Source organism: Drosophila grimshawi, unplaced genomic scaffold (assembly GCF_018153295.1).
Source record: "Drosophila grimshawi isolate 15287-2541.00 unplaced genomic scaffold, ASM1815329v1 contig_1367, whole genome shotgun sequence".
Lineage (NCBI taxonomy): Eukaryota > Metazoa > Arthropoda > Insecta > Diptera > Drosophilidae > Drosophila > Drosophila grimshawi.
Genome location: NW_025062889.1, coordinates 3665669 through 3679784, shown reverse-complemented (window position 1 = coordinate 3679784; position 14116 = coordinate 3665669). Strand labels below are relative to the sequence as shown.

General features: G+C 40.5%; 4 protein-coding genes and 1 non-coding gene across 7 annotated transcripts; 3 read left to right on the top strand and 2 right to left on the bottom strand.

Annotated features, from left to right (window-relative positions):
* Positions 1-108: 108 nt before the first annotated feature.
* On the bottom strand, positions 109-2520 carry LOC6568800 (membrane-bound transcription factor site-2 protease). The gene is made up of 3 exons (XM_001994952.3): positions 2271-2520; positions 1765-2199; positions 109-1712 (listed from the first exon to the last, which is right to left on the bottom strand). Exons 1-3 carry the CDS (start codon positions 2343-2345, stop codon positions 663-665), a joined length of 1560 nt encoding a protein of 519 aa, XP_001994988.1. The 5' UTR covers positions 2346-2520; the 3' UTR covers positions 109-662.
* Positions 2521-2832: 312 nt separating this feature from the next.
* LOC6568801 (protein BUD31 homolog) lies at positions 2833-3583 on the top strand. The gene has a single exon (XM_001994953.2). The coding sequence runs from the start codon at positions 2898-2900 to the stop codon at positions 3330-3332; it is 435 nt and encodes a 144-aa protein (XP_001994989.1). The 5' UTR covers positions 2833-2897; the 3' UTR covers positions 3333-3583.
* Positions 3584-3655: 72 nt separating this feature from the next.
* On the top strand, positions 3656-4879 carry LOC116805917. Of its 3 annotated transcripts, none has more exons than XR_004365453.2 (4): positions 3656-3969; positions 4025-4150; positions 4214-4483; positions 4535-4879. XR_004365453.2 is itself a non-coding variant. In XM_032741117.2 (4 exons), the coding sequence occupies exons 1-3, from the start codon at positions 3775-3777 to the stop codon at positions 4321-4323; spliced, it is 420 nt and encodes a 139-aa protein (XP_032597008.1). In that variant the 5' UTR covers positions 3755-3774; the 3' UTR covers positions 4324-4483; positions 4535-4776. The 3 variants fall into 3 exon arrangements, 1 of the variants encoding a protein (XP_032597008.1); XR_006246906.1 differs by having other exon boundaries at positions 3755-3969; positions 4036-4161; positions 4535-4776; XM_032741117.2 differs by having other exon boundaries at positions 3755-3969; positions 4036-4150; positions 4535-4776.
* Positions 4880-5150: 271 nt separating this feature from the next.
* Positions 5151-13528, top strand: LOC6568897. The gene is made up of 6 exons (XM_001994954.3): positions 5151-5339; positions 9645-10563; positions 10832-11278; positions 11336-11950; positions 12346-12472; positions 12609-13528. Exons 1-6 carry the CDS (start codon positions 5307-5309, stop codon positions 12985-12987), a joined length of 2520 nt encoding a protein of 839 aa, XP_001994990.1. The 5' UTR covers positions 5151-5306; the 3' UTR covers positions 12988-13528.
* Positions 7877-7948, bottom strand: Trnaw-cca. Its single transcript has one exon. It is a non-coding gene; the product is annotated as a tRNA-Trp (tRNA).
* Positions 13529-14116: the final 588 nt, after the last annotated feature.

Below are 14116 nucleotides of genomic sequence, written 5' to 3'. Positions count from 1 at the left end.
CATATATATATGTATATATATTTGAGCTTGTTTGTCGTTGTTGATGAATTCGAAGAATTACAACCATAAATATATTTATATATATATAAATAATAAAGCTTAAAATGAACACACCAAAGCCATTAGAAAATATGCTTAGAAAACCTTTGAGGTGCCACAATTCGCTGTTCCGTAAGTCTCTGTTTGTGTGTGTGTGTTTGAAAAAGCAGTCTAGCGTTCGTTTTGTTTTTGTTTCTCTTGTTTGGTACATGTCAACAGTGCTTACTTTGTAGGTACAGGTTAACAGTCGACTACTTTGTAGGTACATGTTAACTAAGTAGTGTACCAGAGTAAAGCAGTTAGTACTTTTGAGCCAATTTGAAATGTAATCATGATAACGTTATGTTAATTCTAGCAAATATGTACCTAATAGTTTTTTAGCACATGTTAACATTGGTTTACTTTGTAGGTACATCTTAACTCTAGCAACCATGTAGCTACATATCATGTTCGCTAACTAAGTAGGCTTTAGTACATTGTAACATTGATGTCCATTGTAGGTACATGTTAACTTAAGCAACGTATACATGTTAACTCTGGCTACATCTCAACACTGTTAACTTTGCAGGCTTTAGGACATGTCAACACTGCTTTAGTAGGTACATGTTAACTACAGTAGAAGCTCAGAGCAAAGGCCGCAGCAGACTCAACCAGGCAACTTTGAGCAAAGCAAGTCCAAAGAGCAGCGAACCCACGCTGGTGATGATCAGCGAAATGAGATCTCGTTTCGCGTGCTCCTCGACGCGACCGACGAGGAAGCTGTGGATCACAGTGCTTGTGATGTGGGCGCCATCGAAGCCAAAGCAGGGAATCGCATTGATTAAGGCCAAACCAATGCTGAAGACGACGTTGTAGCGGAGCAGCAGGGAAATGGCATCCGGCCAGCTGGCGCTCAGCTGCTTGAAGCGCGGCACAAACCCAGAGATGCGCACCGTGTGCAGCACATCCCTCGCTTGTCCCACAAACATAACGGGCGCCAGTTGCTCTTGTTCCAGATTGCGACGCTTAAAGATCATAATGCTCGTCCGATTGGGCAGCAGCGGATGCAGGCAGAAGCCATGTAAACAGGCAACAGATGCAGCAGCTCCACTAGCTCCTCCAGTTCCAGTTCGACAATAGCCCATGGAATCCTCGAGGGTGCGTCGCATCGGCAGGCAGACATGCTGAGGTATCTCCGCCGGGGCATTCACCAGCAGCACATCCTCCACATACTCAAAGCAGCTCACATTCGGATTCCGTTCATCACAGCACTGCAGGCGTCCATCCGAACTGTGATGCCCAATGTCGATGCTCTCATCGTTGAGCCGTATGAAATCCGAACTGATGCAGTAACCCAAACGTTGACTTTGCTCCTGCAGCAAGCAGTGCAGCCAACTCTGTTCCCCAGAGATGGGACAATCATTTAACTGAATGATGACATCCTCCACCTGCAGACCACGTTCCCCGCGCAGCGGAGATTTGGGCGTCAATTCCGTAACAATTACGTGTTCGTTGTTCGCGTAGAACGGTGACATGGTTAGGCCCAGTGTGGAGATGAGCAGATAGCAAACGCAGGCGAGCACAAAATTATTCCAAATGCCAGCGCACAAAATGCGCAGCTTGCGAAAGAAGCGTAAACTATTCAAATGATCGTGTGACAATTCCGTATACGCCAAGGGAAGGCAGTAATATATCTAAAAAGAGGATTAGGATTAAAATCCATTAAAGATCTCTCTGCAGACTCACCTTAAAACCAAAACCCGTAACGGGCACATCCTCCAGCACCGCAGCCAGTGCATGTCCCAGCTCATGGAGCAGTGTGCACAGCAACAAGGTAGCTATATAATAGCCAATCTCCTCCAGCGGCAGATTAACACCAGGCAACAAGATTTCGAGCTGAACTGTGGCCTCTTTTGTTGTAGTCGCTGTTGGCTCGTTGCCATTGAATATGGTGATAATCAGCAGAATGAGGCCAACTGGCAGCAGTAAAAAAGAGAGCAACACGCCCATGTTAAAGCTCTTGACCAGAACACTGCGGGTGCAACTGTTCCCCGCCGTGGAACCCCACCGGATTAGCATCCGATTGAAGGTGCTCGCATTCGAATGCCAATGCAGACTCAGCAGATTAACACTTAGTCCGGTGTTGCGCAGAAAGGCATCGTATGGATAATGCATGCAGCTCTTAATTAAAATAGAAATTTATACTTTAATATAATGCATACTTCATTCAATTGCCCAAAAGGAAAACACACCTTAAAGAAGCGATCGAAAAAGTAGAGCACGCCATAAATGGTCGTTAGCACTATGAAGAACACAATGGGATCCATTTATCGCTACTGTTCTTGGTGCTATTTTTGACTTTCTGACTTTTGTTTCAAATATTGCACATTGTTATTGTCGTCATTCCAATTGAATTATTCATTCTTAAGAATAATTTGAAGCAGGCGTTGCATTTTGTCGAACAGCTGCTTTTGCTTGCGCCGCTTGGCTCACGTTGGCAGCACTCTACTTTGTGGAATGTTGCCCCATAGTTGAAAAGATAGCAGCTGTGACGTCATTGGTTGGTTAACACTCTTGGTGTCTGTATGAAGTTGCCAGATAATGAAGAAATGGTAATAACTGTGACGTCACAAGCTCACATTTGACAATAACATTTAACATTTATTCAAACACAATTGTGTTTAAAAAATAACATTAAATAATGTAAGTCTCCATATCCATTAGACAGTCTCACAATTATAACTCAGCACTTGGCAATCTTCTTCTACGTATGCATTTGCTGTGCGGCGTTGCCACATTTCCTATTTTTAGTTGTATTTTCATCTACAAGAAACAAGCCGATTTCCATTTGATTTATTGCAAATATTGAAGCATAAATAATGCCGAAAGTGCGTCGCAGTCGCAAAGCGCCACCCGATGGATGGGAGCTAATTGAACCGACACTTGAGGAGTTGGAGCAGAAGATGCGTGAAGCGGAAACGGAGCCACACGAAGGAAAACGCATTACGGAATCGTTGTGGCCCATTTTCAAGATTCATCATCAGAAGACGCGATACATTTACGATTTGTATTATCGCCGCAAGGCAATCAGTCGGGAGCTGTACGACTATTGCCTCAAGGAAAAGATCGCCGACGGCAATCTAATTGCCAAGTGGAAGAAGTCGGGCTACGAGAATCTATGCTGCCTGCGCTGCATTCAGACGAGGGACACGAATTTCGGCACAAATTGCATTTGTCGTGTGCCCAAATCGAAGCTGGAGGAAGGTCGCATCGTGGAGTGCGTCCACTGCGGCTGCCGGGGCTGCTCAGGCTGAGGAAGCACCAGGGAGCAACCAACAACAATAAATAGCTTAGAGACAATCCGCTTATATTAGCTTTTAGCTAGAAGTATAGATTAAGAAATGTACAAAACTTATTGTAAGAGAACTGAGGCACTCTAAAGATTATAAAAAAGGACTACTAATAATTAATCTACAATTCTGTAAAACTTCAGTTAGAACTCTTCATTAAGTCCTCAAATCATACACTTGTAATAAAAATACACTTGACACAACTTGGAACAACATTTGTTGATGATTTTTCATTAATTTTATATTCAAAAGAAAATCATACATTTTCTGAGGAAAAACTCACCAGCTACCAGAAGTTATTACTATGGTTTATATATATTATTTCTAAGCAAAATACTACAAAATTTGTCGACTGTAAAATGTGCTTTATTATTTTGAGTATCCGAAAAAATTGTCATTTTAGAATATGTCAAGTATAGAAAAAATATTGAAATATGCCACTATAGTAATCAGTCTGAAATCCCTAATTGTTGCCTTGTATTGTATCTATGACGAAATTATCAATGATTTGGCAATGAGTGATACAACGAAAGTGATCAGTTGCATTTGTTCCACACTCCATGCGATTGTCTCAGTGCTGCTCGCACCAGGAGCTCTATTGGTGAGTCGCCCTACAAATATGTATATGCTGCATTAGATATATAACTGATATAAAGTTGCCTTACAGCGTAAGCCATTTCTGATATTACCTTGGATAGTGCTTTTGCCGGTGACCATTTTCGATTATATACAGTTCGTAAGAAGTATTTTGAATGATTCATGGGGCATTGTATTGGCATTGAGTAATATATAAGTAATATATATATTTATTTAGAGAGTACTCCATGTGACGTATCATTTTGCAGTTGTGGCCATTGGCTCTTGGTATGTGGCCGCGCATCTGTATATTATGTTCAGGAGGCTGGATGACCAGCGACAGCGTCGGACAATAATGGCCAATTTTGGGGCGGAATGATGAAAGATTAACTCGATGAATGATGAAATACAAGCAGAGCGGGCCAAAAATGCCGAGCAAAACAAAATGCAAAACAACAGGATTCTCCCCCTCTCTCTCTCGCTCTCTCTCTCTCTCTCTCTCTCTTTCTATGTTATTCAACTTGAACACAGGCAGTGAGGTGTGTATTTAACTCGATTGTGTTGAAGTTGAGTTTTTAGGCTTTTCGCAGCTTCAAAGGCAGTCAAAGGACATTCGGTTTTTTGCCAGTTTATCGTCGAGCTTTGGACCACACAGATCAAACTTGGGCAACAGGAAGCAAGAACGCAAGATAATTTTGCCAATTAGCAAAGCATTATTGAAATCGTCGTCGCAAATTGTGCAAAGCGTTAAACAATTGCTGGCAAATCACTTTGAACATTGACGAGCTGTTCAAATTGTTAAATTGTTTTTTATATATTGGACTTTTTTGTGTGTGGTGCATTTCGAATGTGCAACACAAAATAAATGTTTGTATCGATTAGTAGCAGAATTTGTTAAAGCGCAGCTGTGTGTGTGTGTCTGTGTGAGTGTGTGTGCAGCAGCAGCAGCAGCAGCGGAAACGGAAACAGCTGAACAGGAAGCAGCTGCTGCGCTTGAAACAAAATGACGACAATGCCATAAAAGGAAAAAATAGGACATTAAACAAAGCTAGAGAAACAAGTTCCTGCAAAGCCTTAGCAACAATTAAGAAATATATATAAATATATACCTATATTAAGAACACAGTGCCAAAAGCTTAACGCATATTATTAAAAGCAAAAACAAAAACAAAGAAAACTATATATATAAATAGAAAATTGGGCCAAGTTGTGTCCATTGTGCTTTGCTTTTTTGTGTGTGTGTGCGGCCCAAGAGAGAGCTAAACCAATGCATTTAGGTGCACAACAACAACGCCCCAAGCAACAACAACAACAACGCGAGCAACAAGAAATCCATCAGCGTAGACGCTTAGGACGACAACAATGTCATCCCTGCAACACGAATGGCATTTACAGGTAAGAAGACGATGCAGATGCAACAGCAGCAGCAGCAGCTGATGTTGTTTAACTCTTAACTGACTGACAGTTAAGGTCAAGAAACGCGCCTATGGTTTTTTGGGCCAAGCGCAAATCTATTGAGGTAGTAAGTGGTCTGAGGTCGCTTCAATTTGGTGAGCATGCGCCATGCCAAAAGAAAAAATATATAAAAAAGCACATAAAGAGAAATGAGCAAATGAGCAAATGGCTTGAATGCGTGTAAACAATGGAGTAGCCAATGCCAGTTAAGAATGGGTCAAAGCCGGCCAAACACTCGCCCATATGCGAATTGACCCCCAGTCATATGCTATATGCTGATACTCAGCCTCGCGTATATAGACATATATTTGTATAAGGTATTCCTTATATATATATATTATATTATTTAAAGCCTTAAGCATTTAGATAGATGTATAAGGCATAAACTTTTTCAGTTGCTTAAGGCTTATATATATATGTATATATATGTTCAGAATAATACTGCGCTTAAGGTTAAGAACGCAAATCTGAATAGATTTACATGTTTAAATGATACCCACAAATATTGCTTGCAAGGATGAATCAACACCTTCCACAGCCATAACTTTGTCAAAATTTATCCGATTTTCAAAATTAAGGGGTTTTCAGTCATGGTTTAGGCTCTAGAAAAATACTGCATTAAAAGCTGGAAACGCAAGTTTGGCTTGAAAATCATGCTCAAATGCTGCCTTAAGAAATCAAACTTGGAACGGTTCAAAACTTTTCATAGCAATAACTTTGTCAAAAATTATCCGATTTTTTTCTTTTCATGATTACAATTCAAGTTGAAAATTCACTTTCAGAATAATTGCTTGAAAAATCGCATAAAAAACGTATAATTGATAATAATGGATTAATTCGAAAACTGTTTTTTTAGCTCTTCACGGCTATAAGCTAGACCGAAATAACTAGCAGGATTGTAGCTCTTGAAGAGTTTACTAGCCCTGAACTGTAACCTTCCCTTGAAGTGCCTTTCGCTCATCAACAAGTTAAACTTTGTTAAAAGTCTGCCTGTCATTGGCAAGTTGGTCACCCAACCAGCCACCCACAGAACGTTTTTTTTCTTTTGTCATTCAATTGCGTCAGAGCCATGGAAAGTTGCGAAATTGAAAATGTGTGATACAAAAAGACGCATTTCGCCCACACACACACACACACACAGCAAGAGCTACACTTCCGGCTTAAGCCTGCAGCAGAATGCCTGAAGCTTAGGCTCTGACATCTGCCAAGGTCAAATGGGACGTTGAAGATGCTGCTGCTGCTGCTGCTGCCACCCAGCAGATGTTTGTAAAACGCTCAGCTGTCAACCGTCGAATCATTAGTGCAACTCTGCCATTATTGCAATTTGGTTGCATGTTTGGGGTTTTTGTTCTTCTATTTCGCCATTTGACGCCATCAATATGGCATGCAACCATTAGTGGCACGTCTGCTGGCTAACCCAATGGGAGAGTGCATGCATGAGTCACCTGATACCAGCAATGAGAATGAGAATCAAGCGACTTGCAGGCGGCATCAGTTAATAGCAGGACAAAAAATAGAAAAAAAAACGGCATTTAACGGCTTACGTGGCAAGTTGTTAGTACAAATGAAATAATGCTCTTAGCTGCATCTGCATAGCTATGCTACATATACATTAAAGTGTGCTTACGTGTCAAACTTTTATTTTATTGCATAGAGTTTTATGCTCTTTGGGCTCTATAAAAAGTAGCAGCTAATCAACGATTTTTTTTATTAGCTGCAAACAATTTTAGTTTATTGCCCATAAAACTAGAATTTTATGATTAGTTTCTGCAATATGCAAACTTTATTTTATATACTCCAACTTAAATGAAACCTTGAACTATAAATTATTTGTTAAAGTTTTACTGCTTGCAGATGTTGCACATTGAACATTTGCTTTAAGACTTTGACAACAAGACGCGTTGAGTGGTATTAAAAATTTAATTTAAGACTTTGAGAATAAAACCGAAAATTATATTAAAAAATAAAACTTAAAACCTTCACTTCAAAATTCCAGTAAATGGTTCTCAAAGCTGCACTTGCTATAAATATTTAACTTGAATACAAATTGTGGCCTTAAGTAAGCTGGAACTATGCAGTTGGGCGTGAACGACTGCGCCATACTCTATGCCCAGTGAAAGAACAGCTAAACGCTGCGACACTTGGGTAATTAATTGAAAACTGTATACGATATAGTTTTAAAATATATTTATCTTTGAAAAATACCTTTAAATTTTCTCCAAAATTTAGTTGCTTTAGATTTGTGGGGCAAGGTATTCAGAATTTGTTTACGATCCTGACAAGAGCGTAGCAGTAATTTACCTTCCAACGAATCTAGCATCTGCCTCTTGCTTTATATATAGTTTATCAATTTAATCTATAAAAATAATAATTCAGCTGCTTATCAGCTTCAAGAAAATACCCAAACTTGCACCATATCTTTTTTACAAATATTCTTAAAAAAATAGGAAAATAGAGAAAAAATGTAATCCTCTGATTGACCCCGACGTGATTTGAACACGCAACCTTCTGATCTGGAGTCAGACGCGCTACCGTTGCGCCACGGAGTCACTTGTTATGATCCGGCGCTGAATGTGAATTTGAATTTGAAGTGAACCGTTCGGCTGACGTTAGAAATCTAATTTTATTGATTTATTGACAAACTTGTTTGCCGCAGAGAGCAACAATCTAAAAATATGAACAAAACTTTTGGCACAGCTGAGCGACAATCAAAGAATTAAATTTAACTTTCTTATCGTTGTGTTTTCAATAGAATTATTTAAATATTTGCAGCAACAATTTAGCTGATAAAAAAGTACCATTTTATTTATAACAAGCAAGTCTTTAAAACTTTTAATCTTTATAAGCAATAATTGTGTATTGCATAAACATGATAAAACCAGTTTAGAAAGGTTTAAAGTGCTGCTGATTTCTAGCAATTGCTAAAGATATAGACATATATTAATATCTATGTATATTTCTTGCTCAGCAGCACAATTAAAAAAAAACCTGGCATGTAAGCAAATTACTTGCTTATTTTGTTACTTTATCGCAGCAATTTGTTTCGTTTAGTAATATTCTTATCAGAAATCAACCCTTGACTCCCGCACAACTGTGTTTTTCTACACCAGCCTTGCACTTGACCCTGAAAAGCTGGCAAGCAGCAGCAACCAGTGGAAGCGGAAAATGGAAAATAACCAGACGTCATGCCAACAACTCACACACAGCATGCAGATGACGAGGTTGAAAAGGGGGAAATCGTCTGTGGGGCGGGACAGACTAACAACAACAACAACAACAATAACAACGACACGAAACCGATTGCATCGATTTAACAAAACAACCTTTAAACCAAGCATAAACAAGAAAAAGTAACAAGAGCAAATAATTTGTACTAGTTGCAACAATAATTATATCAAAAATATGTGGCAAAAACGTTGAATCAGCAAACTGATTTGGGTTAGGGTATATAGTGAAAAGATGTATGGGTTATTTGGCTGGGCTGTTGTTGCAATGTTTGCTAAGGGTTGAACTCAATTAAGGGCTAAAGAATGGCATACATTTAAGTGCTGCGTCATGGCATGTAAAAAGCTCCATTAAACTCCATAAATAATTAGCTGGTTTGTTGTTTATTTTGAACAGACTACTTTAATTTACTTGTTTGCCGTTCTTTTAGTAATAATTAATTTTTAATTACTGAAGTAACTACTTGGCGAAGGTACAATTACTCAGCAGTTAGAGCGACAATAATGTCTTAAGCGGCAATATTAATTAAGTAATAAATGTTATTATAATTACATTTTAATTACTCGATGCAGGCACAATTACTTTGCAGTTTCAATTACTGAGGTAATTACAATTGCTTATGATTTTGAGGTACAATAGACGAGTTGTCAAGTTTCAAATCAGGCTCATTTACTTAGTAATTGGCTTACAAAATAATTAACTTAGTACTTAAAATATGTACGCAGCATAAATAAGGATGATCGCAAGCAGTTTAAAATGCCTGAAGGTCCTGCTTGCCATAAGGGGTTAACTCAATTAAAGTTTAACATATGGCATACACTAAAGAGCTGTCGGCGATATCGTATCGCTTAACCCTATTGCCATTAGCTTTAGCCCGAAGTTAATATCGCGTGTCACTCAGTCATTAGTTATGGCAAACAAATTAAGCCTAAGTTGCTGCTTCCTTAAGTTGTCAGCGGGCTGCTTGCATTTGGGATTGATGTGCATTAAATTGCTTATGCCATTTATTTATTTTCGCAGGGTTCACGGGGATCGGTTTACTGCGCGAGTGAACCGGACCCAGCTGGTGGAGTCCAGTACGAGTCGGGAGGGCTCGTTCTCAACGGTACTGCCGGTGCCGTACACAATGCCCATGTTGCCGGTTGCCAGCCCACAAGTGGTTCACTCTTCTCGGTGGTGTCGGCACCACCAGCGGCCCCGCTGCTGGCCCAGCTGGATGTCAAGCAAATGGAAGCAATGTGTGTGTCCTCTCCCTCGCCCAGCGCCTCACCAGCAATGCGACCCGCCACACTCAGCCTGGATGCACCCTGCTGTCCGCGCACCTTGCACTCCAGCCTGCTCGAGCATCAGATATCCGAACTGGAGGAGGATGACAACGAGAACCTGTTGACCATTTCGAGCATTACGGCCCGGCCGTTGATAGCCAAATCGCATGAGTTGCGCAAACAGCATCAGCAACAATTGTCGTCATCGGGTACGGCACGCAGCAAGTGCTTGAAACGCGCCAAGGAACTGGAGCGTGCTGCACCGCGTCGCAGCAAACAGCAGCTGGCCAAGGATCGCGACTCATCCACCAGCACGACGGAGAGCAGCGGTGGTGGTGTGTCGGAGCCACCGGATGGCGGCTATGGTTGGTTCATTGTCTTTGGTGCGTTCTCTGTGCAGTTTTGGGTCGCCGGACTGGTCAAGTCGTACGGTGTACTCTATGTGGAGATTATGGAGACATTTCCCAGTTCGACAGCAACGGTGGCCTCCTGGATACCGGCCATATTGTCGGCACTGTGTCTGGTGCTGGCACCACTCTCGAGCGCTCTGTGCCAGCGCTTCTCCTGTCGCTCCGTGGTTTTTGTGGGCGGCATCTTTTGTTCGCTGGGCATGATACTCAGCTATTTTGCCACCAATCTGCTGCACTTGCTCTTCACCTTTGGCATACTGACCGGTGAGTGGGATAAGTTGCATTTGCGTATCAGTTTTTAACTATAAGAGTGTTTAATTATCATTAATTACTTAATATTCAAGCACAATTACTTGAATAATTAGAAGACTTTTGTACAATTTATAATTTATTTGATAATTACTCAACTAACAACATTATTCATTTGAATTCATGACTAATTAATTAGTAATTGCTGAGTAATTAATTAGTAATTGCTGAGTAATTAATTAGTAATTGCCAACTATTTAATAATGTTTCCTCCTCCTTATAGGCATTGGTGGCGGTCTCTCGACCACGCCTGGCATTGTCATTGTTTCACAATACTTTGACAAGCATCGCGCTTTGGCGAATGGGATCTGTGTCTCGGGCACTGCAGCGGGCAGCTTCGTGCTGCCCATACTCATTAAGCATCTGGCTGAGAATTGTGGCTTCCACGGCACCTTACTCATACTGGGCGCGTGTATGTTGCACGTGTGCGTCTCGGCGACACTCTATCGACCCATCAGCGCTTATGCAGCGGAACAGGCACAGACCCTGGATGCGGCTAGTAAACCCCTCAGTGATGACATCAATCCCAGCACAACGGGCATGCTGACCACATCCACCTACTTGGACACATGTGAGCTGGGTGCCAAGGAGCTGAATGACAAGTTCATTGAGCATTTGTTTCTCGAGGAGTGCAAAAATCACTTGAACTACTACTCCAGCAAGCAACCTGGTGAGTTCGATTATCGATTCGATTTATGCATATTTAATATATACTTGGCTTTTGCAGCGCAAGATAAATCTGCGCAGGAGAGCGATGATGAGGTCAAGGACATCATCGGCGAGACCACGTTTATAAAGCCAATGAAAAAGGTGCGCAGTTCGGGTCTGATGCACTCAGTCGAGGATCTGAGCACAGACTCGACGTGGGTCTATCGCAAGCACTCCGGCAGCGATTCAAATCGGGGCAGTCGACGGCGTCGCAATGTATTCGCCAATGACGAGACGATTAGCAAGATTCAGGCACATCTGGAGAAGCCACTGTCGCCGCCCACCGTTGTGAGTCGTGGTCTCAGCAAAAGCATGGAGATACCCACGCCCTTCAGCAATCTCAGCGAGCTCAAACAGCACCAGCAATCGGATGGCAGCATTCTCGACTCACAGCTCTTGGAATCCACTGCAGCCTACGATGATGACAACGATGACGATGACAATGATGCCGCCGATGACGAGGATGATGATGAGCGGCAGTTGAAGCGCAGCTGTTGTGCCCGCATTGAAATGTATATTGATCTGAGTCTGCTGCAGGAGCCCAGCTTCATACTGATGTGCCTGTCCGTCACACTCATGTCCGTCGGCTGTCCCTATATGCTCTACTACCTACCTGCGCATGTTATATCCATTGGTGAGTATTCATTGAAGGTCAATCAAAAATTTCAATCTTATCTACGCCTTATCAAAAACAAACATTGAAAATAATTCGTAAATGTCTTTTTATAGCTGGGGGCTTATATATATTTCCGGAAGTTAATTCGAGCATACATAATATATAAAAGTATCTGGTATTACTCAATATACCCTTCCCTGACTTCAAACTCGAATAACCTTATCAAAACTGAAACCATTTTGATTCTAGAGCTTTTTATGTTTATTAAATGTTCTCTAATTGAATCATCAATAACTACTTAAATTGAAGCACTTAATCTTATCAGATTTACTGTCAAACCCAATATAAGTATATATAACTTTAAGAAATTGTAACTTTTTATATAGTTATTTAATGCAAATTCTTTCTTGCAGGTTACAATAAAAGCGAAGCTGGCTATTTGGTGGCCATCAGCGCCGTGCTGGACTTGTGTGGTCGCCTCGGACTGGGCTGGTTATCGGATCTGCATCTGTTCGATCGCAAGAAGACCTATACACTATGGTTAGTAAAAATGCGTACTTTAAATAAGTCGAATAACTAGCAAATGCACAGAAGATGAGTAATATATTGAACACTATTTCACTCTGAACAGAAAGTTGCTGTTTTGGTTTAATTGAAATTTCTTCTACTCTCACAGCATATTGGGCGCTGGTCTTGCGGTGCTGACAATACCCTTTGCAAGGACCCTCATCCTGGTTGGGCTCTCCGCTGCTGTCTACGGCCTGTGTCTGGGCAGCTGGTATGTCTTGATGCCTGTGTTGCTGGCGGATGTCTTTGGCACGGATCGGATTAGTTCCAGCTATGGCCTCGTGCGAATGTTTCAGAGCATTGGGGCGATATCGGTGCCACCGCTGGCTGGTCTGCTGAGGGATCTGTCCGGTGACTATGAGATCTGTTTCTACTGCATGGGCTCCTGCATGGTGTTGGGCTGTGCACCGCTAGTTGTGTGGACCATACTTGAGGCCAGGAATCATCGACTGTTCGTGCAGCACGACGATGACGAGGAGGAGGCCTAAATATTGGACACTGATGCAGCTTGTCTTGGTTCAGTTTGTTGCTTAACAGTTAGAGAAAATACAAAAAAAAAAACTAAAAAAAAAATGATATTTGTTGTTCGTGTTTAGTAGCAGTTTAGCAGTTAGACCGAAACATGTTTTCCAATAGCAGTACAAACGAAAAACAAAAAGAAAAAGAAAGAAAAGAAAAACAACCTGAGTTCGAATGCCTCACCGATAACGTTGATACTCTTTAACTACTTACAAACATATACTCTAACTTTTATTCAAGCCACATCATTTACTTTACACACACTCAACTCTCAGTCACTCCTGACTCAACACTTGAGTGCAATCCTAAGTTGCTCGCATTATTATACTAAATCATCTCGCTTGTCCTATGCAATAATAATGCAACAATTGTGTATTAAATAATGTTATTCACACAACAAAACTACAAAAACAAAACAAAAAAAGCGAAAATAAAAATAAAAACAAAAACCATGAAAAGCACCGAAAGTTGCGCAAAGAACTGAGTTAAAAAAGACATGAACACCAAAAGAAAAACTTAAAATTAAATGAATAAAAAATATATCCATACATAACTTTGTATAATGCATAAAAATAACAAATGTATTCAAAATATAAGTGTATCTGTATTTGTATGCCCAAAAAAATATATGAAATTAGCTGTAGGTTTACACGATGATGATCAAATATCAGAAAACATTATCCAGTTGCGAGTCGAAATGCAAGAACCCAATTTATCAAATCAAATTCGAACAGCAAATTCTCTGGGAGCATACTACAGAAATTACACATTAATCTAGTTGTATAATAGTTGTTGTGAGACATTTACCCAAAAACAAATGATTTAACAAAAATAAACAACAATTACAATTTGATGTTGGACTTTTAATGCCATCGAAATCATTTATTTTAATTGATTCATCAATATTCACTTTAGTCTAACTCGAATCTATCTTATCTTATCTTGCTTTGTCGATTTCACTCTTATCTTAGCTGATTACGATTAAGGTAAATACCTTTCGCCGAAGGGACAAATATGATACTTAAATTAAGATTCATTTTTTAGTCAAACAATTGAATGTTATTGAATAATAATTGTTAGCAAATTTTATAAGATTTA

Bases quoted from the DNA above. Each gene is read 5' to 3' on its own strand.
- LOC6568800 (XM_001994952.3), bottom strand. From the start codon at position 2,345: ATGGATCCCATTGTGTTCTTCATAGTGCTAACGACCATTTATGGCGTG. The intron at 2,200-2,270 runs GTGTGTTTTCCT...ATTTTAATTAAG, and splicing joins TTTTCGATCGCTTCTTTAAG to AGCTGCATGCATTATCCATA. The intron at 1,713-1,764 runs GTGAGTCTGCAG...TCCTCTTTTTAG, and splicing joins TTACGGGTTTTGGTTTTAAG to ATATATTACTGCCTTCCCTT.
- LOC6568801 (XM_001994953.2), top strand. From the start codon at position 2,898: ATGCCGAAAGTGCGTCGCAGTCGCAAAGCGCCACCCGATGGATGGGAG.
- LOC6568897 (XM_001994954.3), top strand. From the start codon at position 5,307: ATGTCATCCCTGCAACACGAATGGCATTTACAG. The intron at 10,564-10,831 runs GTGAGTGGGATA...TCCTCCTTATAG, and splicing joins CACCTTTGGCATACTGACCG to GCATTGGTGGCGGTCTCTCG. The intron at 12,473-12,608 runs GTTAGTAAAAAT...CTACTCTCACAG, and splicing joins AAGAAGACCTATACACTATG to CATATTGGGCGCTGGTCTTG.
- LOC116805917 (XM_032741117.2), top strand. From the start codon at position 3,775: ATGTCAAGTATAGAAAAAATATTGAAATATGCCACTATAGTAATCAGT. The intron at 3,970-4,035 runs GTGAGTCGCCCT...GTTGCCTTACAG, and splicing joins TCGCACCAGGAGCTCTATTG to CGTAAGCCATTTCTGATATT. The intron at 4,151-4,213 runs GTAATATATAAG...ATCATTTTGCAG, and splicing joins GGGCATTGTATTGGCATTGA to TTGTGGCCATTGGCTCTTGG.